The sequence below is a fragment of the Microtus ochrogaster genome, chromosome 7 (genome assembly GCF_000317375.1).
Source record: "Microtus ochrogaster isolate Prairie Vole_2 chromosome 7, MicOch1.0, whole genome shotgun sequence".
NCBI lineage: Eukaryota > Metazoa > Chordata > Mammalia > Rodentia > Cricetidae > Microtus > Microtus ochrogaster.
Window position 1 is genome coordinate 65,721,150 of NC_022014.1, and position 24,161 is coordinate 65,745,310.

General features: G+C 43.6%; 1 protein-coding gene across 1 annotated transcript in view; it reads right to left on the reverse strand.

The window, feature by feature from the left end:
* The window catches only part of Ankfn1 (ankyrin repeat and fibronectin type III domain containing 1), a 155,625-nt gene that overhangs the window by 111,087 nt on the left and 20,377 nt on the right, over positions 1 to 24,161 (reverse strand). Inside the window, exons 4-5 of the mRNA XM_026780905.1 lie at positions 12,604 to 12,798; positions 11,156 to 11,269 (exon numbers count right to left, since the gene is read on the reverse strand). Coding sequence (XP_026636706.1) covers positions 11,156 to 11,269; positions 12,604 to 12,798 — 309 coding nt within the window. The remainder of the gene's footprint in view (positions 1 to 11,155; positions 11,270 to 12,603; positions 12,799 to 24,161) is intronic.

Below are 24,161 nucleotides of genomic sequence, written 5' to 3' on the forward strand. Positions count from 1 at the left end.
AGACCCAAAAAGAGGAACATGGGATGTACTCACTCATATTTGGTTTCTAGCCATAAATAAAGGACATTGAGCCTATAATTCGGGACCCTAGAAAAGCTAAATAAGAAGGTGAGCCCAAAGAAAGACATATACGCATCCTCCTGGAGATTAACTTTCATCGGGCAATGAAGGCAGACAGAGACAGAGACCCAAATCGGAACACCGGACTGAAATCCCAAGGTCCAAATCAGGAGCAGAAGGAGAGAGAGCACGAGCAAGAAACTCAGGACTGCGAGGGGTGCACCCACATACTGAGACATTGGGGATGATCTATCGGGAGCTCACCAAGGCCAGCTGGCCTGGGTCTGTAAAAGCATGAGATAAAACCGGACTCGCTGAACATAGCAGACAATGAGGACTGCTGAGAAGTCAAGAACAATGGCACTTGGTTTTGATCCTACTGCACGTACTGGCTTTGTGGGAGCCTAGGCTGTTTGGATGCTCACCTAACTAGACCTGGAAGAAGGTGGGAGGTCCTTGGACTTCCCACAGGGCAGGGAACCTGGTCTGCTCTTCAGGCTGATGAGGGAGGGGGACTTGACTGGGGGAGGGGGAGGGTTATGGGAGGCGGTGGAGGGGAGGAGGCAGAAATCTTTAATAAATAAATAAATGAATTAATAAAAATATAAAAACAACGCCAATGTTTTCTGAGTGCTAAAAAAAAAATGGTTGTCACTCTCATAGTATTTGTGCCGTGATTGCACCAATGACTATAGCTTGAGAGCAGGTTGCTATGGTAGCTCACAAGGTTCATAACTGGGTGAGATTGCTATTTACACTTCTTTTCTAGTAGTAAGGATAAGATCTTCCAGCAGTATGAATGCTAGTCAGTAGGGAAGAAATTTCTAGTTGAGTACCTGCTCAGTTTCTTCATGTTTTATGACGTAAGTATGTGGTTTCTTCAACAATAGGGGCTAAATTTGCAGGCTATGGAGGGTAATAATAGAATTGGCAGTAGCCTATGATGTTTGGGGGAGTGGTCTATGGGACCCCTTTCACCAGTGGTTCAACAAGGTATAATCCATTCGTGGGTTTTCCTTGATTGTAGTATAAGATGTCTACTTGAGGCATTGTCTCCTCCATTATATGGTAATTCCATTCAAATTCTCTTTTTTATATGTAGTAGGTTTTCATATGACTTCTCAAAGGCTTTTCAGTATTAGTTATCCCTCTTCATATTCCCTGTTTTACGCTGTTCCCCCTTCCTCTTCTCCACTCAATTATCCTATTATGACTTTCTTTTTATCTATAGTCAATTTCTCCTTCCTTAGAAGATCCCTTCCTCCACTTCCATCCCTCACCCCGGTCCTGTTCTGCCTATCTAACCTCTGTGGATATTTTAAATGGAATTCACATATCAAAGCTTGAAAGATAACAGCCACATACAAAAGCAAATGCAATGTTTATTTTTCTGGCTTGGGTTACCTCACCCAGGATGATTGTTGCTAGATTCATCCATTTACCTTCAAGATTTCATAATTCAGTACTTATTAAAAGATGAATAATATTCCATTATGTAAATATACCGGGTTTTCATTGTCCATTTCTCAGTCCACGGGCCATCTAGGTTGCTTCCAATTCCTGACGCTTATGAATAGAATAGCAGTGAACACGGCTAGCAAAATATCTCTGTAGTAGGATGTAGAGTCCTTTGGGTGTATGGCCAAGAGTGGTATAGCTGGATCTTAGGGTAGATCTGTTTTCAGCCTTTTGGAGGGTACCTTTAAACTGATTTCCACAGTGTCTGTACCAGATTGCATTCCCACCAGCACTGAGTAAATGTTCCTTTCTCCCCTCTCCAGGATCTACTGCCATTTTATTCATCTTGGCCGTTCTGACCGGAGTAAAGTGAAATCTGAAAGTAGTTTTAATTTGTATATCCTTGATAGCTAAGGATGTTGAACATTCTAAAGCATTTCTCAGTCATTTGTATTTTGTCTTTTGAGACTGTGTTTAGTTCTCCACCCCATTTTTATTGGGTTATTTGTTTTCTTGTTGTTCAGCTTTTTTGAGTTCTTTGCATATTCTAGATACTAACCCTCTGTCCTATGGATAATAGGTAGCAATTCCCCTATTCTGTAGGCTGCCTTTCTGCTCAGATGATGGTGTCCTTTGCTGTACAGAAGCTTTTCGGCTTCATGAGGACCCTTATTTGTAGGTGACAGGACTTTATATATAAAAGACCCCAAAGACTCAATCAGAAAACTTCTACAGTTGATAAATACTTCCAGAAAAATATCAGGCTAAAATTAACACACAGAAATCACTAGCCTTCCTGCATACAAATGACAAATTTACTAAGAAAGAAACCAGGGAAACAACACTTGTCAAAATAGACTTAAGAAAAATAAAAGTAGCTTAGAATAATCTAGCAGAGCAAGTGAAAGACTTGTATAATAAAATCTTTAAGAAAAAAAATCTTTAAGAGACTGAAGAAAGAAATTGAAGAGACATCAGAAGATGAAAAGATCACTCAATCTTTTCGGTTGATAGGATTAATATTGTGAAAATAGCCATTTTATGAAAAGCAATCTACAGATTCAGTGCAAACCCCACTAGAATTCCAACATAGTTCTTTATAAATTACAATAAAATTCTTTAACATCATATGGAAACACAAAATCTTACAATAATTAAAATAATCTGGAATATAAAAGAACTCTGGGAAAAGTATCACAAGCCCATTATTGTCTTATAGAGCTACAATAATGAGATCAATTGGCATTGGTGCAAAAACACACATTGATCAATAGATACAGACATAATTCTCTAGACACCTAGGTTGTGACAAAAAGCCAAAAGTACACACTGGAGAAAGCACAGCTTTCTCAACAAATGGTGCTGATCAAATTGGAGAGCTGCATTGTAGAAGAGTGAAAATAGATCCACATTTATTACCCTGTAAAAAACTCAACTCCAAATGGATCAAGGACCTCAACATAAGACCAGATACCCTGAATCTGATAACAGAGAAAGTGGGCAATAGGCTTGAACTCACTGGCACAGGAAAGGACTTTCTAAACAAGACCCCAATAATGCAGGCATTAAAAAAAATCTTAATAAAATCAAAAGCAAGTAAATTAAGTTTTCAAATTAAGAAAAAAAACTAATCTAATAATAAAACTAAAAACAGAAAAATAGGGCTGCAGAGATGGCTCAGTGGATAAAGGACTTGCTACATAACGCTGGGGAGCAGAGTTGAGATTCCTAGAGCCCACATTAAAGGCAGGTTGATGTGGTCCCAGCCCTAGAAAGTTGAGCTAGGGAACTCCAAGGGCAAGCTGACTTGCTGGACTAGCTGACTACAGAGCTCCAGGCTCAGCAAAGAGACCCTGAGCAGTAAAATAAAATGGCGAGCAATCAAGAAAAACACTTGACTCAGCCTCTGGCCTCCCACACATGTCCCTCCACAACACATCCATGTGGACACGCATATATACATGCACATCACACACACATACAAGAAAATAAGGAAGATGTGAACATTAAATTTTCTCATCTATAAAATGAGAAAACGGGCTAGAGAGACGGCTCTGCAGTAAAGAATAATTGCTACTCTTGCTGAGGACCCAGGTTTAATTCTCGGCACACACACCCAGTAGCTCACAACTGCATGGGGGTAACTCCACTGCATGGGGACTCAATGCTTGCTTCTAGCCTCTGAGGAAACCCAACACGTGTGGTGCACACACGGATGAACACGCACACATACATATGCATGTAATAATAAATACAGTCTTAAAAATGAGAAACAGGTTTTAAGTACTGTGCCAAAGGTCAAACTTGACTAGTAAGTAGTTCTTTGATTTCCAAGTCAAGTGCATCTGATCCTGGGAGTGTGGCCATCATCTTTGGCATCTCTCCCTCTAGAGAAAGCATACAAAACTCAATGACATGAAAACTTGTGGGCCTTGATTTATGATGAAGAGACATATTCCACAAACAGGAGTGACTATTGTCTCTCGGTTGTGCAAGCATCAGGAAAATTAGCATGATCATATTGTATCCCAGAGTGAGCATTGATCAGTTTTCATAATCAAAATAATGTAATCCCTGATCTTTTATAATAAAAGTTATAATTTAAAAATATGCTAATAAAATAGAAAATAACAAAACCTCAATGTTATGGCCTAAGAAACCAATCAACCAACAAACAACAAATAAAACAGCCAAATTCAATTATTCTAAGAGAAAAGGCAGGAGTGCATCTACTTAAAAATTGTTTATTTTATGTGCATGGATGTTTTGCCTGTATGTGTATCTATGCGCCACATGAGTGCAGTGTGCAGAGACAAGAAGAGGGTGTCAGATACCTTGGGTCTGGAGCTACAGATGGTTGTGAGCTGTCACGTGATGCTGGGAATGAACCTGTGTCCTCTTGAAGAGCAGCTTGTGCTCTTAACCACTAAGCCATCTCTCTGGCACTGGAAACACACACTCTTTGAAAAATAGAGTGTCTAAAACGACAGAAGGTTAAACTAACACAATTGTATTTGTGGAACTCTGTGTAGCTGCTTTTACTCCAGATGAAGTCAGTGATTTAGGAAATGAATAGGAAAACTGAAGCATAATTAGCATCTCTTTCTTATGCAAACTGGAAGTGAATTAAAACTTTGTTAATTTGATCAAGAGAGCCTACCAGAAACCTCTCAGTTGGCAGCATGCTGAATGGTAAACTATTAGCTATGATTTGTCAAAAGCAGAGACAAGAGAAAAATAATCAGTGCTCCCTATCTAGTATGTAGGGAACTAGAATTGATGCTCCTCAATCATTGGAGATTAAAAACCAAAAAGGAAAACACTAGGGAGGAAGAGACAAAATTATAATTCTGGAAGATTTTTATAGGGAAAAATCTTATGAGATGTCAGGCAAGGTACTGAAAAAGAGAAGCTGATAGAGATCTTAGAAATGCTGCTCGATAAAACTTTTAAACATTGGCATTACTGATAACCACTTAGAGAAAAATATTTTAATTTATTTACTTATTTATTTATTTTTGAGACAGCGTTTCTCTGTGTAGCTTTGGTGCCTGGCCTGGAACTTACTCTGTAGACCAGGCTGGCCTCAAACTCACAAGATCTGCCTGTCTCTGCCTCCCAAGTACTGGGATTAAAGGTGTGCGCCACTACCTGGCTAAGAAACTCTTGAAAAATAAAGTTGACTCATTATAGTAACAAATATTGCGAAACATACTGGGCATGGAACCCAGCAGGGTGCATAGAAGACCCATGGAAAGAAAAAGACTATGCTATCCTGAACACACGCTAACCCAACCTAATTAAGAGAACAGGCTCATAGGTAAGACGTCTCTCCATATTAGGAACACAATGTAAGCCCAGGAAGAGTTTTAAAAACTGAATTTGACAAGCCAATTCTAAAATTCATTTGGAAGAGAAAATGTATATAACAACAAAGGCTTTTTGAAATTTATTTCCGGAGGGGGGAAACTTTCCCTATTAAAATAAGCTATAAAGTTACATGGTGGTATTAGATAAAACAGACCAATGGTAGTGTCTATAAATAGACAGAGTCTCCTTCTAGTTAGCCATTCTAGAAAAAATAGCTGAGATAGGTAAGATAGAGGCATATATGAATACTAAGAATGTAACCTGGCATACTAAAAAAAGTTTATAAAAACAACCCATGGGACTGTATCAGCAGGTAAAGACTTTTGCTACTGAGCCTCACAACCTAAGTTTGACCCCTGGGGAAAAATAAATATAGGTTTAAAAGAGACCTCAACAACCTATGTCCATCAGTAGGAGAAAAGCTACGCTCCTATCTATGGCCTAAAAAGTACTACCCAACTGTTACACAAATGAAGAAGACCCAACTACATCAGCCTAGGAAGAAATATAGTATTTTCAGTGGGAACTGAAAGATTATCACTAAGTCGGATGAAGTATCTAGTTGTAGGCTCAGGTAAACGGCGAGTTATGGTTTGGATCTTAAAGACCCCCCAGGGTTCATGTTCTAAATAACTGATCAGCAGCCTGTGGCGCTAGTGGGAAGTGGTGGAGCCGCTAGGAGATGCAAGCAGCATTGCAGGGGAAAGGGTGATGGAAATTTAGGAGTGGATGGACCCTTTAGGAGGTGAGACAATCTCTAGGGATCAGGACCAATAAGAAAGCACTGAGGCCACTGGAGGGGGCGTGGCCTTGAAAGGATTGTTGGGAACCGGATATTTTGTTTTCTTTTGCTTCCTGGTCTCCATTAGGTGATAACAGACAATAGAGCCCAGTGACCATGGGCTGACATCTCTGGAACTGTAAGCCCAGATAAGTCTTCCCTCTGGTGAGGTTGATTCCCTTAGGTATTTTGACTAGCATAGTGTGACAATGTATATTAGATCACACGAAGCTATATTCCTTTGCATATATGGTCATTTGTCACTTAGCCATGGGGATGCATTCTGAGAAGGTGTTATTGAGGAAATCCATCCTTGTGTGAACAGCTACCTCTCGGGATGATACGGTCGTATAGGACCTTGTGGTCCAGGCAGTCTGCCATTGGAAGAAACATCATCCATTATGTGGTACATGACTGCTTCCTTATACAGACCAAGAAAGAATCTGTGGGGATCTCTATTAAAGTCTTCGAGTTGAAGTTTATGGCAGAGATGTATGATTCCTGGAAGGGCAACGTATTCTCTTTTATATAATTCTCGCTGTATTGTTTGAAGTCTTGGTTTTCAAAACTGATCAAAATATAAAAAGAAAAGAAAAGAAAAAGAACAAACAAGAATAAAAGGCAACTCTTTACAATATAAATTATTGGGGAAAGACTTCAAGGAAGTTTATAAGACTGTTGATAAGTAATTGGCTGGATCCTGACTCCTCTGCAATGTGAAGGAAAACAGGACAGCTAAGGGCCCAGAGGCCTTCACAGCTCAGACACAAGGCTCTTGCCCAGAGTGGCTTTCCAGCCTCCTGGCTCTCTCATTCACTGGACTTTCAATATTCCCCCATTACACGTAACTCACTTTTTACCCAGGCTTGTATTGAAATCTGGATGCTCCTGCCTTTGTCTCTTAAATGTTGGGATTACGGGAGTGTAGCAGCCTAGGGCTGTGGTTTCTAGTACCCAAATAAAAGGAAAGGAAGAGAGCTAGCTGATTCCTTGCACTGCAGATCTTTCTGGCCCTCCTTTATTGCCGTAAACCTTTGGCACTATCTCCTGCTCCCTGAACCCAAACAGCGCAAACTGCATCAGGAATCTTTTCCTTCGCAGCACGCTGCAGTGCTTTGCTCTAATAACCAAGATAGAAGCTCCATACTTCTGCTCGGATTAGCTCTTCAATTAAACATGGAAGATAATTAAATTCTTTCATGTAATGTTCTTATTTCTTGTTAGGTAAATTCCCTTGAAACTATAAGATACAGAGGAAAAGGAACAGGATACATAAAAGGAATGGAGATAGCAATCATTGGGTACTTGTGGTCCTTGAATTCAAGTTCTTTCTCCTGTCCTGGAGAAAGATGAGGCTACTGCAAGGCCCTCATTGTGTTGGCACTATCAGCTGAGGCTTACGTGAGCATATAGTGGACTACTCCCCCCAGACCTTCTCTGACTTCTTTTCCTCCTGAGGAAGAACCTGGAGGTGGCGGTTGGTAGAGGCACCAGCAGATAAGCTACAGGCTCCTAGAAGGTGCTGGCAAGTTCTTTGAGAGGAAACACTTGCTTTGTCAAAGCAACGTGACTCAATGCATAGCAGCCAAGCAATTCAATGATAAGAATCAGACATTAGGATTTTTTTCCTCTTGTGCTAAAGACTGAACCTTGTGCATCCCAGGCAAGCATGCTCCACTGAGCTGTAGCCATACCCCTTGTTTTTTTTTTTTTTTGAGACAAGGTCTCACTGTACACCGAAGACTGGCCTTGAACTCACTGTGCAGCCCAGGCTGGTTTTGAAAGCTGGATGCTCCTGCCTTTATCCCCTGAGTGCTAGGATTACAGGAGTGTATCAGCCTAGGGCTGTGGTTTTGAGTTTGTCAGGACATAGGATGAGAAGAGGGGCAGGGAAGAGCGTAGCTATAGAAGTACAGTAGTGCTTACACATTGGAGAGCCTATTGCAGCATCTTGTAATTACCAAGCCACAAGGTGTCACTCACTGCTTCTAGTCGAGAAAGAATGAGAGAGAGGAGAGAGAGAGAGAGAGAGAGAGAGAGAGAGAGAGAGAGAGAGAGAGAGAGGACAGAGGTTGTACTGCACCTGTTACATGATAATAGTCTCTCATCTATATGGCTCTGTTCCCTCATCCCAGCCAGGCAAGGAGCAGCAAAATCATTTTGAAAATGCATTCTGTTTGGGCCTGCAGAAAAACAACATGCAATCTCCAGACAAGGAGTTCAGGCAGGTTATCCAAGGATATGAGGAGGAAGATGTGGAACAGTGTTCTGGCAATGGGCCAACGCATCAGCGCACCTGGGACCACTCTAGCTGCTCTTTGTAAAACCACGGAGATTGTTAAAATGAGACAGAAAGATGTAAAGACTGCATCGGAGAAAGAAACACTCAGAATCAGCCCCAGTTAACTGTAGCTGGGGAGAATGCAGACAGGGGAAACCAGAGGCTTTCCCTGAGAACCGTTTTCCTGCCTTCTAAGCTGTAATGGACACCTTTAATCTCCCACATTGAGATGGCAATTGGCCTGGTGCATGACTCTGCAATCTTAAAAAAAGACCCCCAAAGAGATGCTCTACAGAAGACTTCTGCATAGACATAAGATTCCTCAAAACCATGCTGATGAATGTAAACAGATGGGCAACAGAAAGAGCCAGAGCCTGCCTCCCTACCCCCAATATACGTTGGCTTGAGCATGAAGGCGGGTGGTGGGGGGACGTTTAGCTGTCAAGATATGCCTGAGGTTTCTAGAGTGTAGGGTGAATGAGGCCTTTTTGCCAAACCCCAAATACTGCAGGGTTAAGCTTTCCCCCATAAGCCATTAGATAATTGCCGTTTCATTCTGTGGATTTCTCAATTGTCTCGCCGCCGCCGCCTTCTTCTTCTTTTTTTAAAAGCAAACAAAATAATTATCTTTGTCTCAGGGTAATTTTCCTATTATTTCCACAATTAAATAATTACTTCAACCCCTGCATTAAAACATGCCCATCTGTCTCTGTGGACACAGTGGACTGCCAGCTGCTTTAAATAACCCTTTAGAGCGGTCGGGTTAAGGGCTCCATTTGTGTCCCCAGAAATTAGCGTAAGGAAGCCAGCTTCCCGATGCAGCAGACAATTCTGTTTATAATACTTAATTAATCCCCTCCAGTTACTCTGAGCGCTCACTTGCAAACTTTCTTTTCCACCTCACCCAAAGGCTTCCCAAGAGAAGAGTTAAAGATGTGAACACTGGCAGAATTTGGTGGGGTTTTGGTTAAGTAGGAAAGAGCTGGGTAAATTAGCTCCTGATAGCTCACTAATCGTACCCGAGAAGGACATGTCAAGTTGGGCAGCAGTGATGAAACATTCCATCAAAATCCCAAACTCAAGAGAGGTAGCGGTAAGAAGTAGGCGTTGCCTGTGTCTAACCCTGTCTGCCGACCCTGGCTCTGAAGGTCAGTCTGGGCAGGTGAGGTGACGAAAGGGAAGGCAAAGGGAAGCATGGACTATTTCAAAGGAGTAGCGTCAGGAAGCCATCCCGAGGGGCTTCATCTGGTGGTCTAAGGTTGCCTTCTCTTTGACACAGAAAACCCAGTTCACCAAGTCCATCCGTTGTAATCTCTCACCTCAGATATTACAAACGGAGTGAACAGACCCCGGACAGTTCCAAGCACCCAGAAAGCTACCACGTCTACAGAGATGTACAGAATGCTCTTGAGAAGAAGAAAGGGAGGCGTGTAACCGAGGTTAGCAGTTTCACAGGTAGAAGGAATGGTAGAGACTTGAACACACCGTTTCCTGTGAACCAGCACCCTGGAGAAGGTATAGAGAGCTTTATCGGGGCCGGTCCCCATGCCCACGTGAATCAGAAAATTGATTGATTACCTTTCCTTTCCCACAGTCTAGAGTGGGCAGAATGCAATGACTCGGCCTCTTTTGTGAGCCCCTAAGAAAACTCTATAATCTGTCATTCCTGGTGTGTGTGTGTGAGGATAAATATGCTTCGTGACACAGCTGTGATAACCAAGCCGAGACAGAGGCTCCGACGGTACTTAACTCATAGCGGGTGCTGTGCGTGGGGCTGACTGGCGTCATGATATCCTGCCACATCTTCCTCCCCGGTCCCCTCCTGTCCTTCACCGGTGCTGCTGCTGGAGCTGGCTCAGGCTGTCATGCCCTTGCCTTTGAACAGCTCTTATATTTTTCTTTTTTAAATTCAGACTCCCTCTCTGTCTCCCCCAGCCCATCGTACACACGATCAGCACTTCAGAATCGACTTGTGAGCTTGTCCCTATTGTATCCGATAGTTCCCCACAGTTTATCACATGGAGTTTTCACTCCCTGACTTCTGCTTCTATTTCAATTCCTCTCCACGTTCTCCTGCTCCAGAGGAACCAAGCTATTGTTTGCTGCTCCCACTGTGGTTTTCCTCCTCTACTTGTTCCAGTACCCCTTTGCATTGACAGCCGTATTCATTGTTCTTTCCATGTGGAAATTAGGTTGTCCCCAATATCTCCCTTCAGCCTCTATCTGTCCTTCAAAGCCGGGTCTGAAGGCTACCTCCATCTTGGGGGCTTTCCTGACCACGCTCCCATCATCACCTTTTCTTGTCCCCGTGAATGTCAGTGGGGACATAGAGGTCAGTTCCAATGCTTCCTGCTCCCCGCCATTGACCCCCCCACAGTTCAGCCTTTTTGCTCCTCAGATCAGCTGTTTTTCTTATGACCATTATGACCGCCCTATGCTCTGTAGAACAGGTGTGCTGCAGACATGAACGAGACGTTCAGTGAGGGAATGGCCACCCGGTCCTGTCCAATATACCTGTGACTCATTCTCAGTCACCTCCCTGAACCTTTACAATGATGTGCAGGGCTCTATGTTGACTTCAAAAGCAAAGGGGATAAAAACAACCTCACTAGTGCGGAACCAGACACACAAAGCGCACCATCCATCCCCACGCCCCAGATCCCTTTCCAGGAAGGCGCAGGGAGAGAAGGCAGGGAGTGCAGTACCTTTGTACCTGGTCACTACAGCTGCATTGACACTGAGGGGCTCCTGGAAGCTGACGGTGAGGGATGTGCTGCTGGTGACCAGGAGACAGACATTGGCTGGCACCTCCGGGGCTCCTGACAGAAAAGGAAAATCATCAGAGTCTTAGCTTCTCAGATCCTTTCCAAACACACTCCTGTCTCTTCGTGGGACGGTGGGAGCAGATACTTTGCAGATGCTGGTTTGCACAGCCCACTTGCCTTTCCTTGTGAACATTTTCCTTAAAAGGCTCAGTGCGTGCATGCATGCATGCATGCATGAGCAAGTGTGTGTGCATCTGCATGACCCAGAGGAGGGCGTAGTGTATCTTGCTAGAGCACCCTCCACTTTATTCCCTTGAGACAGGGTCTGTCATTGAATATGGAGCTAGACTGGCAGCCAGCAAGCCCAGCGATCCTCCTGCCCTCCACTCTCAACACAGTGCTGGAGTTGTGGTGTGGTCATGCCTGGAGTATTTCATGAGTGCCAGGGGTTCAAACTCAGGTCTTTATGCTTGCACAACGAATGCTCTCACCCATGGAGCCGTCATCACAACCCCTGTATTTGGCATTTAATCATCTTCCAGAGTCGGCTCATTTGCTTGGACATTCTCTGAGGCGGGGGCTTTTAAATGATAGAACTGACTTTTTTTTCTTTGTATTTGGAATTTCAACTCCGATTCTTTTAGTTGTTTAAATAAAATCCTTTAGAATGAGAGAAGGGCTTCGCAAGTGTTTGAGTTGGACATTTCCGTCCTAATGAAATCTTCCAGAATAAAAAAAAAAATTCTTATAGAATGAGAGTTTAGTGGTTCACAAACATCTGGGCTGGATATGTTCTCACATCAGGGGCTTCACTCAGCAGCAAATTTTGCACTGCCGGTAAGCACTAACCTGGACTGTCTTAACCCAGCCAAAAGAACTGGAGAAAGAATGGAAAGGCAGACAAAAGCATAATTCATGGGCCAGCTGACTATCTTTCTCGGTTGTATTAAGTTCAGTTTATAGCTCTCTCTAAAAAAAAAAAAAATACAGTAGAGAGTTGAAAACACTTTAAGCTTGAAGGTGAAGCAGAAGCTGGACAAATGGGCAAATAAATATTTTTCCAGTTCCACATCCCAAAATATAGCCACATCAGACCATCGGGCCATTAGGTACTGGGGCGTAGCTGGTGGGAAGTGCTAGATGAGCCGAGATGTGGTGGAGGGAGGCCAGAAGCACCCAGGGCTCACGGCTGTGGCCAGGGAACCAACTGGGAGCCAGAAAATTAAGCAAGACAAAAGCCCCTTTTACAGCCTCCCAGAGTTCTTGCCCCAAAGAGGCTGACAGCAGCCATCTATGACTGGAGAGTTGAGAAATGGGTAAAAGGCCTGGCTGTCTCTAACCAAAGCTCAGCCTTGACACGTGCCTCCATCCTCTGCGTGCATACTCACTGGCGTGCTCGAAGCCGGTCTTCATGCGTCGGTAGAGCCGGGACCTCCACTCCCAAGCCTTCAGCTGCTTCTCCTTCTCGGTGTTGTCCAGAGTAAAGCCTTCATTCTCCACCTGGGCAGACAGCTCACTCACTCTGTCCTGGGCCTCCTGGACTAGTGTGTTGAGGTGCATGGCTCGGCTTTCTCTGCTGACGACTGGGAAGAAAGAGACAAGATGACAGTCCTTAGGAATCGTGGTTGCTTTAGGCTGTCTGTGTATCTCTGCCTTTGAAAAACTCTGGAGAGCGTGGGCTCTGTGTTTCTTATCAACTATCTTACGATAAGGCCTAAAACTGACATTCACTGTTTAGTGGTCAATTCAGCAAATGAAGACATTCCCAAAGCTCTTCCGCCATTTTGTCATATGCTTCCCAGGGAACTCCTTCGGCAGAACCAGTTATGATTGTGTTGATGACATTTGGAGGGACACACACACACACACACACACACACACACACACACACACACACGGGAGCAGAGGCCCCATCAGGTCAAGACGGAACAAACTACATTCTACCAAAGTTGATTTTTAAAGAGAAAATATTTGGTAGGATCTAGCTTAAATTTTCTGCCCTTGTCACATTCTTATCAGCCTAGAGAAAACTTTGCATGCATGTCTTAGGATTCTTTTAGTATTTACCAATTTCTACATTGCTAATGAAGTATCTCAAGCTGGTGCCACAGTTGAGCTAGGGAGTTTCGATGGCTGGACCCTACACTGATCTTCGACTGTGGTCTGGCTCCAGGAATGTACCTTCTCCAGAAATATCCATGCCCCAGAGAGCTAGACTTACTAGAGCTTTGCCTTTGGATTATACCAGTGCATCCCTGTAGTGAGCCGGACAGGATCACCATTATAAGTTGGCGACACATCCTGTCTTGTTGGTTATAAACAACCCCATATTTGGCTATGCCTTTGAGAGCTGCGTGTTCCCCACTTCCCGAATGCCTGGTGGATAAGAGTCCCTGGGCCTATCTCGATGCAGTCTGGTGTCAGCTGATGATGACAGCCAATCACAGGGCGACCCATGTGCCAATTCCCTATATAAGCAGCCGCCATTGTGCCCCCGGGTCTCGCATCTCTCTCTCTCTCTCTCTCTCTCTCTCTCTCTCTCTCTCTCTCTCTCTCTCTCTCTCCCCCCCCTCCCTCTCTCTCTCTCTCTCTCTCTCCCTCCCCCTGCTCTCCCTCGCTTTCTGCCCCTCTCTTCCCCCTTCGCTTCATGCTCTCTCTCAACCAAGTGCACTCCAGTAAAGCGTGATCTGAGAAGAATCCTTGTGTGGTGGTGTTTCTTCCTCGCCTGTTGAGAAGCCCGCCGCACATCCCAAGCTCCACTTGGCTTCCATCATATTGTTAACTCAGTCTTTTCTGTGTGGTCAGATGTACAGCAGCGGTAGAAGTTGCCCACTCGTGGGCTGGCCTGTGAGACTGCATCCTGTGGTCTTCTGCATGGGAGGGTCTGCTTAGGTGGTCACCTGTCACTTCTGAGGAGCCCCTCCCAACTGGTGGCAAGACAGGAGACAGCCTCCCTCTGGAAAGGTGGCTGAGGACCACAGGAACAGAGACATAAGCCAGCGGCAAGGTCTGCAGATGTGTTATTGGAATATGCTCGCCACCCCCTGTGAGAATGTGTTTGACGCTCCCTGTGACCAAAACAATATTTTTTTCTGATGAGTGGGAAGCAAAACCCACCCATTTCATTCTTTATAATTAATGGGAAATATGATGAAGATAACTCAAGTGAAAATGTGTTAGGCGTATTTTGAAATGGAAATTAGGTGGTTGTCTATTCAGATACTCTGTGTTCATAAGCATGTCTGCGTTAATTACAGGAAATGAATACTAATTTATTATTGCCCCTGAGCACCATCAGTCTAAATTTATTTACAGATGAGGTCAATGAAAAATTAGTTGAGTCTCTCTCTTTTTTTTTCTTCTTTTTCTTTTCTTCTTTCTTCTTAGAGCTGCTGCTCGGAACACCCAGGACTGTGTTCTGCTGCAGGTTTGGCACGGCTAATGAATGTTGTCGCAGCAGTCAATCATGTACTCGAAATGCTGTCACACTTCTTGTTTTAAAGCCTCAGTCATGAGCCATGACAGAAAAATAAACAAATAAATAGAAAGTTAAAAAAAAAAACTCTTTGACTGAGCAGCTACGCTGTGCAGAATCCCCCAGGGAGGCTAACGGAGGCCAGAATAAATGATAATCTAAGTGCTGGGGATGTAGTGAGGCCATGACGGTCCATGAATAGGGAGGTCCGGGAGGAAAAAAATGCATGCACACACACACACATCTCCATGCGCACACGCTCCAGTGGAAAAATTGGCAATATTAGTAGCCTCAAGGTGCAATTTCCTGGAGCTGTTAAGACTGACAAGGCAGTACTAAATGCTGTTAATTTAACTAACTTCAGATTAATGGTAGAGTCTGCTCCGACTGAAGCCCTCAAACACAGTCTCATTATAGGCTTGCTGGGAAGGCCCTAAATATAGGCATTGACAGTTTAAAACAAATTCGTATACATTTGTGTATTTTTAGACATAGGTTAGGCGTCAGAGCTTGTGTCACAGTTTTCAGGTTGATTGACCCAGTAACTGCACCCTCTCCCCGCTGCCCCCTCCTCCTCCCGCTCTAAATTAGAGAGAAAATGGAGGAATTGCCCTTGTTAAGTTACTCACTGGGCCTTTTATTGTAAACCTGGTGTTTGAATTGCACGCATGCGTCAACACTTGGGTGATAGGCACATGATTTATAAAAATAAATTTTTCTAATACTGCGAAATCCCCCCTATTAATTTTTATATCCACAACAGTTATTATGGGTTGGTGTTCCAGGTGGCATTTCAGATGGACAGCTTCTCTCTCGAGGTCTCTGCGTGGCTCCCCTTCCCTGCCCCTGACACTTTTTCCTGCTTTCCTTGACAACACAGTTTACTTCTGCCCGCTCTGCTCCTCCAGGGCTTCAGTCCTTTTCCTCACCATAAGGCAGATTCTCCCTCTCTGAGTCTACCAGGAGGGCACCTTCAGCTTCTACAGTCAGGTGCCCGGTCCAAAGGGGCTACAACCCAGTGCTGTGCAAAATGGCATGGTTCTGCCACTGCAGGGTACAGTGGTGCTGGTGGATGGGACAGGGACTGGAGGGCATCTCAGGAACCACTATCCTTCAGTGTCGCTGTTCTTTTAGAACACTGGATTCTCCTTGCAGAACTGAGTGAGAACATATTGTTTAGAAATGACAGATGTGTTGATTCTGGAGGCGAATGGGGGAAAAAAATCCTAAAAACCTGAAGATTTACATTTTTGAAAAAGAGAAAGTATTTTGAAATCTTTTTCCTTTCCAGATTCAGCCCCAGGTGTCCCTGAGACTGTACTCACTGGCCTCTGTTGTTACAGGCAATTGTGTGGACCAATCTCAAAGGCTGAACCTGTGTTCTCCAACCATCTCACCAGGCAAATCTTTATATTTTTTTCCTATGGATTTTTTAATAGCTTAATAAAACACCCCTTTGAAAGACTGTTTTTTTTTTGCCACCAAACCAGCTGACTTATAAAACAGCCACGTTTCTGCCTATTATTAATGACCCATTTAACTGCCAATAGTAGCATCTGTCCAATGAGATAATCGACTTAACTGGGTAGATTTATTTAGGCAAAAGCAAGCGAATATGATGATTGTATCAAGCTGGGTAATTTGATCATGAGTGAATGTGTGATGGGGTAGGTTTTGGTACCTTTAAAATTGTTCTGGAGACCTTCTTTTGTTTGTTGTTTGACTTGAGGGTGGGAACCTTTTTACTCTCTCTATTTTAAAGACGAAGAAGCGGGAATCCAGGCAAGCAGGATGATTTAGTCAGTCTTCTTAAACACCTTCAAGAACTCAGAGAACTTCTCTCCAAATCAAAGGGAATATAAATCAACTTATGATTTACATATTGCAGTTTATATTCAGCTTATAATTGGCACCCTTGTTTTGGTTGTTTGATCGGAAATGGGGGCAGGGGTCATGCCTGTTTTCTGGTTGATTTTTTTCCTGGCCATCCCTCTGCTCCCTGCCTTGGGTCTGGATTCCACTTTCACTTCTGCCTGCAGGCTGTTTTCTTGTGTCCTGACCTCTGCAAGTATTAGCTTTTTCTTTTTTTCTAGCAGTTGGTCCCTTCTGCAGTCCAGCGACTGTCCCTCTCAGCAGCCATAGGCAGCACAATAGAGGGTCTGTGGGTGTGTGGCAAGCCGTGCGGCAGGGGCAAGACCACTTCACGGCTCCTGAGACAGGCTCCTGCTATTGTGGTGTTTAATTATCAACAGTATTTCTACCACCCAGTGCTTCAGAGTGGGAATTTGTTATAAGACCTGCCCAGCTAATTAACTATGGGATGGGGGGGTGGGAGGTGGGGCAGGAACTTCAGTGTTCAAAGAACACAATTAGGGTTACTGTTTAAATCTTGAGATAAATAGTGATGGGGATGAATGGACTTTGTCTAGTGCTGGACTCCAGCTTAGGAACTGCAGCTCCTTAGCCATTTCATTCTTCCACTCTTCCACCACAACTGCTGAATGGGTCCTGGCTGCAAAAAAGTTTGAAAATATGAATGAGAGCAGCATGCAGGGTAATTTGAAATTTTTTTAAAAAAATTAAAAATTTAAAGTTTTATTTTTAGTCATGTTGTCTCTGTAGGCGCAGGATGCCTTGGAGTTGGAGATAAAGGCGGATGTGAGGCACTCAGTGTTGGCACTAGGAACTCAGCTTAGGGCCTCTGCAGGAGCAGCATTTACGGTTCTCCACAGAGCCATCGTGCAAGCCCCTAATTTTAATTTACTTGAGGTTTTGAGGGGATAATTTATTTGATCTTCTTGCGAAAAATGAATACATTTGCTTTTAATGGTGATAATGGATTTTTTTGCAATTTACAACACATATTTTTTTTTATTGTTGCCATTTTCCTCTTTCTTATTGATGAGATAAACAAGGCTCCAGACAATCGCTTCATCTCAGTGATAGGAAGGCTCCTTATCCCAGCTTGGCTGCACCCCAAACCCTGAGCCGTCTTTGCCTTGCAAAGCCATCGCTTGTAAAGAGAGCTTCATTTATCCTCAAGACTGGAAGCAGTGTCCTTGTCTTCGGCAGAAATATGCTTTGTAAATGGTTGTTTCCAAGAATGGAGGTAACCCTCGAAGGTACTTTGGGGGTACCTGGACATCCTGCGGTATCCTTAAAAGATGTACGGTCCCAGAGAGATCCGTGTGTCCTTGTTTCTTAGCCTTTCTGAGCCTGAGGGTTGTAGCATGATTATCTTTACTTTACAGCTAATATCCACCTAAAAGTGAGTCCACACCATGTTTGTTTTCCTGGGTCTGAGTTACCTCACTCAGGATGATTTTTTTCTTCCTCGTTCCAGGCATTTTTTTTTTTTTTTTTTTTTTTTTTTTGGTAATAGTTGAATAATACTCCGCTGTTTAGAAGTCCATTTTCTTTATCCATTCTTTGGTTGCGGGACATTTTGACATACTGCACATTTTCAAACAAAACATGATGGACAGTCACGTGAGCACTGGCCCACACATCACTGCTGCTCCCCCATTCCACATTTGACTGCCTCTCTTGCAACTGACACGGTCCCACATCTTCTAATTACATTCCCAGATTTCAGCCACCACAAATATGCACAGGTCACCTTTTTTGCCTACATGGTGGCCTTAGTTAATGCCAGTAAATTTGGTTCCTCTGCCTTAGCTCTGGCTGTGTGCTTACTGCTGTGGCTGATGATCAGTAGCCAGATGTTGGGGAGCTGCACCCTCAGTAGAAAAAAAGGTCAACACACATCTTGGCTTCTGAATTCTTTGATTTGTCTGGTAATGTGCCGGATGCAAGCACATCAAACAAATTGTCTTCTGAAATAGTTTTGTATTTTGTCTCATTGTGTATATACATGAAACTGTTTATCAAGTCAAATGTACTTTTAGTTTTTTTTTTTTTTTCAAAAAAAGGTGCATAGTTTTAGCCAGTCACTCTGCCATGTTGAACACAGGCTCTTACCTGAAAACTGGCACAACAATGGTGCCCACCTCACAAACCATGCTAAGTTAGTGATAATCTCCACACAGGTTTTTATTAATATCACTCCTATTGATTTTTAGAAGCACACACACACAAAAAAAATAAACCCAAATTTGGTCTTATGTAATAGCTTGGTCTTTTTCCACCAAAAAAATAATCTCTTGTTCCAGATCTTTAAAAAAAAAAGTCTATTCCAGCTACTTTTTAGAAACATAACACACTCATAAATGATGTCAAAGTGCATGCTATCTGTGATTTCAGAGGAGAAAGCTGGGTCACTTTGATATAAACCTTGCACTGAGAGCCAATATCCTCTGGGCAACGAAGAAAAGCAGTTCATAAGATTTATCTCTGTTGATCATAAGTGACAACCGTCCAACAATTCTGCAGTGAACTTGGTTTAAGGTAGTGATGCCAAGAGGTGTAAGGCACGGGCATTTTAGTGATTAAACATATGACATTAAAGAAACCCTTACCGTCAAGATACTTGGCATTCAGGTCCAATCTGCTTGGCTTGTTGAAATCCAGAACTCAAAGTCCACTTTGGCTTCTTTTGGGTCTCCAGCTGTGACGTCTCTAAGAGTCCAGTTGCAAAGGTTGCAGAGACCCAGTGATGTCTCGTTTTAACTGCGGCAGGGCTTTCTTCTCCTAGGGCCATCACACCTGGGCAGGGGCTCTACAGAGCCTCTGTTACACAAGCCAGGTAGCTGGTGAAGCCTTAAGGAGGCATCTTTCGTGAGGGAGAGGCCAGGGCGCACTCAATTCAAGGGGAGAAAGCAAACGCTCCACGTGTTTGCCACTTTGCTTAGGGAGCTCAGATCAGGTGTGAGTGGGATGACCACATCTTCTGAGGATGCTCTTCACACTGTCTACAGCTGTAGAGTCCAAGCCACGTCAGGAAAATCTCCTCTCATTAACATTAAAAACAGATGAGGGGAGTTTAAAAATGTAGTGTAGCTAACTCAACATGTCTAAACTGTTATTGTTCCTAAGCGCAACCTGTGGAAGACTAGGCATTTTATACTAAATGTTTTTGTACTAGACCTTTGAAAACCAGTATGGATTTCACCTTTCTCATGCTTTTTGATTTTGGGATACATATATTTTTAATAATAAATTTTGTTTTATTGTAAACTGGAAACTTTAAGTGTTTGCATGAATAGGGTATGAGGTGGGTCTGTAATTTATTAATACAATGTACAATCATGAGATTAAGCTCATGAAAGCATACACTTCACTTGAGAGCTTTACTTTCAGTGATGATGACATTTAACATGTACTGGCTTAGGAAAATATAAGTGTACGGTATCATTAACTATATGGGAGATAGATTGAAAGTGCAGTCTTCCCTTGAACTGAGATGTTCTGGCCTCTGGCTATTATCTCCCCATGCCCCTCCATCCAGCCTCTGCAACCCCCACTTTTCTTCTCTGTTTCTGTGAGTCTATGTTTTGGGGTTCCCTGCACAAGTCAGATCAGATGGGATTTGTCTTTTCCGTGCCTGGCTTAGGATAAGGCTCTCCAATTGCCTCCATGTGGTCACAAAGGGCAGAATTTCCTTTCTCGTCGAGGCAAAGTGTCATTTTGTTGTGTGCCCATCCCATATTTCCCTTATCAGCCTAGCTGCTGAAGGACACCCAGGTTCCTTCCATAATTTGGCTGCTGCAAACGGCACTGCAGTGGCTATGGGAGCGTGGACGTCTGTTTGACAAACATTCCAGATCTTTGGGGTAAACACCCAGAAGCGGGGTTGTTGGATCATATGATAATACTATTTTTAGTGCTTTAGTAACAAACCCAGGACATCACATATGCTAAGCATGTGCTCTGCCAGTGGGCCACATCCTTAGACCTATTTATAGTTGTTAGAGGAAATGCCATATATTTTCCAAATTGTTTGACCAGTTTCCATCCGCACCAAACAGCATAAAAGGTTCCCTTCTCACATCTTCACCGACACTTACGTTTTGTCTTTTCAGAAAAGCAGTTCTGACAAGTGTAAAATTATATCTTGCTGCTGCTTTTGACTTGCCTCTCTCTAAGGCTGGTGGTGTTGAGTACTTCTCCACAGTGCTGTTGGTCATTGGGCATCTTCTTTTGAGTCTGTCTGCTCAGGAGTCTTGCCCATTTCTTAGCTGAGTTTTCATTTGATTTCCTTCTGTATTTTGGGCATTGACTCCCTCGTTAGATGCATGTTTATAGATACCTTCCATCTCTGTTTGTTTCTTCTCCAAGTTTCATTAGTACTCATTGGCTTTTTAGTTTGATGTTACTGATTTTTGTTCTTACTCGTGTTTTTGGGGTCAAATCCAAAAAGTCATTGTCCAGACCAGCATCATGGAGTTTGCTCCCTTTGTTTTTATTTGCAACTTTGTAGTTTAGTCTCATACTTAGGACTTTAATACATTTTTGTGCTGATCTATATGTGGTGTGGAGTAGGGGCCTGATTTAATTTTCACATTTGGGGGTATCCAACGCCACCTGCTAGGGAGGTCACTCTTTTCCCCTTGTAGATATATTCTTGGCATCCTTGTTAGCAGTCAGCAGGCTGTAGAGTGTGGGCTCATTCTGGAGATCTCCATTCTGGTCCATATTTTAAGAGATTGTGAGTGACACGTGGCTAATAGTTTCTGTGTTGCACAGGGTAGTTCGTAGCACAGTTCTACAGTCTTCAAAAAGTGTGTGGTATTAGGGGTACCAGCACACACAATCTTCAGTGCTGGTTCTTTCTATTTTCCCACAGAACCCATGTAGTGGATGCTAAACATTTAAATTCTTTTCCAGAAGCTCCTGGATTTTTTTCCTTAGAATTATATTGAATGACAGTATTGGGAGGTCAGGGGGTGTTTATAGCGTGCCAGGGCACGAGCGAAGGACTTGAGAGGTACTAGTCCACCGCATTCATAACTGTCCCACTGTCCTAGATTGACAGTATGGCAGCCAGTCTTCCAGGAGCATCCGTCTACCTCTGTCCTCTCCAGATGTTCCTCCACACACATGCTATGCAGGGGTGGTCATGATATCATGTCGCAGCTGAGATTAGGGAGCAAAGGACCCTTGTTTCTGCCTTGCTTGATCTCTCTCACCTTCTAGAACCTTATCACTTAGGGACATCTACTGCAACATCATCATCTTGTCACATGGAGAGGCCCATGTAGCCAGGGATGCAGAGCTCGTGCCAGCTGTGGCAATGAGAATGCAACTCCATTCAACTGCAAGGTGATAGCCGTTGGAGGGATGCCCTGAACGTCGTCCCTTTCAGATAAATCCAGCCCCACATGTCTAACCCATAGATACTTAGATAAATGTCATTATTTGCTAAGTTTGGGGTGATTTAATACCTAGTGATATAGATAATAGCTAACACAAGATTATATCCATCTTACAGATAAAGAAACTGGGGCATAAAGAGGCTAAAGATTTTTCTTACAAAGTTTCAGATGTGGAATTTGAAACCGGGACTCCTTCAGTCCACAAATTTGATTTTTAGTTTGTGCTGCAGATTTGACTGAAAAGTACCCCCTCTCCAGTAGTTATCTTTCACCGTGTGATGGTAGGTGTGTGTGGAATGGGGGAGAAGTATGAATTCCTTCTGGAGTGATAGCAGTGGGAATGTTGGGAATTCCAGATAGGAGCCTATGTACACAAAGGCATTGTTAACGGCAGTCAAAGACATTGTTAAATGTTAGCTGTAATGCTTTAGGTTTTGCCAGAGAGAGCTTATTCTATGTGGGGGACATCAAAAACTCAAAGCAAAAGCTGACTCTCAAGGGAAGGAAATCCTGCCATCTGCAATAATGTGGATGAGCCTAGAGAAGCCAGAACACAGAAAGACCAAGTACATGATTACATGTCTATGTGAGCCTTTGAATGTCCAAATCATGGAACCAGAGAATAGAAGGTGGGTCGCCAGGCACCGGAGGCTGGGAGAGGTGTATTGAAGGCTGTAAACTTTCAGTTAGAAGCTGAACAAGCTCTGGGGATCTCACGTACAACATGAAGATGTTGAATGTGCTAATTAATTTGATTATGGTAATTATTCCTCAGTGCATACAAATATCCAACTCTTCGGCTTTGAAGATAATCACATTTTGCCTGTCAATCAGCTATTTGGAAATTAAGAGAAAGAAGCAGTCATTGTTGAAGAGTGGGTGATTGAAACTGAGACCCAAGCCACCTGATAGTCATTATTTAGAAACATAAAATAGGGTCAAGCCACTTCATACTTGGTAAAAATCTTTGTCTTCATATGGAAATATGGATATTCAGATGTTGAACATGTAGTGATCAAGATTCAAAGTCTTCAAGCGCCTCAAGTAGAGTGGACAAAGCAAAGTCCTTGTGGCAAGATAGTGTGGCATGCACAAGGGACAGAAGGGGACATACTGGAGGAGGCAAGCTTCGAAGAGCAGACTTGTAAGTCGGGGTGAGGATTTACACCCCTCTTTTAACGAGGCAGATAAGAGTATGTATCTCACTCATGAGATCCGTGCATGGCTCACTTCCCCATATTCTTTATGGCAGCAAACCTTTGTCCTTTGAGAGTGGCCCAGTCCGGGGATCGTGGAGAAGGATGACGCTGGGCAACGCTGTTTTGGAACAAAAATCAGGTGTGACTAATCAACGAGTCTGGTTTTCTCATGCACGGACTCCGAGGACAATCCCAAAAGTGTTTGGAGCGGTGGCAGTGCGGCTGGCGTGAGCGCTGGGTCTCCCAGGAGGGCCCTGGAAAAGACTAACATTGGCTTGGCTTGCAGACTTTCTGCTGCGGCTGTTTACACAAAGCCGACCTCATTAGTTTACAGTCACACCTCTCAGACACAGCCTGCCCCGTTCTCAGCGCAGACTCCAGACTACAGCAGACATGAGAGGCACAGCCTGTGTGCCGGGGTGGCAGCACAGGGGGCTGGACTGTCTGCAAGTGACAGCGGCTCTGTGCTGGTATTGTGCAAAGTCCCTGAATAGAAAGATTCTGCTGGGCACAGGCAGAGAGGTGTGGGAGGGGCTCGCCGTGCAGCGTCGGGAGGGTTCTAGAGAGACAGGAAGATGCCAGGCAAGGGAAGGGGAAGAAAAATCCACACTGAGGAGCATCCCATAGTTTTGCTGGCCCACATCATTAGACAGTGAGAAATGAACAGGAGCCAGGTACACTTGATGATCAAACTTTGCAACTGTGCCTAGAAAATCACAGGAGCAGAAGTACCCCCTACCCCCAAATGCCCCAAAGTATAAGTTCCTGAGAAATTTATATCTCTTTCTCCTATAGATGGAGGTGTCAGAAGACTAAAGTTTCTACTGAAGCTTTCTGATTATCTATTATGATATTGGAACTAAAAGATGAGGCAAAGATCCATGAGTGTGACCAGATCTGAACGTGGCGGGACTCCAAAGGACCTGGTGCTTTTAGGACTGGTGTTGGCAGGCATTCATGGTACCAACTTAATGGCAGCCATCAATTGGGTAGACTCT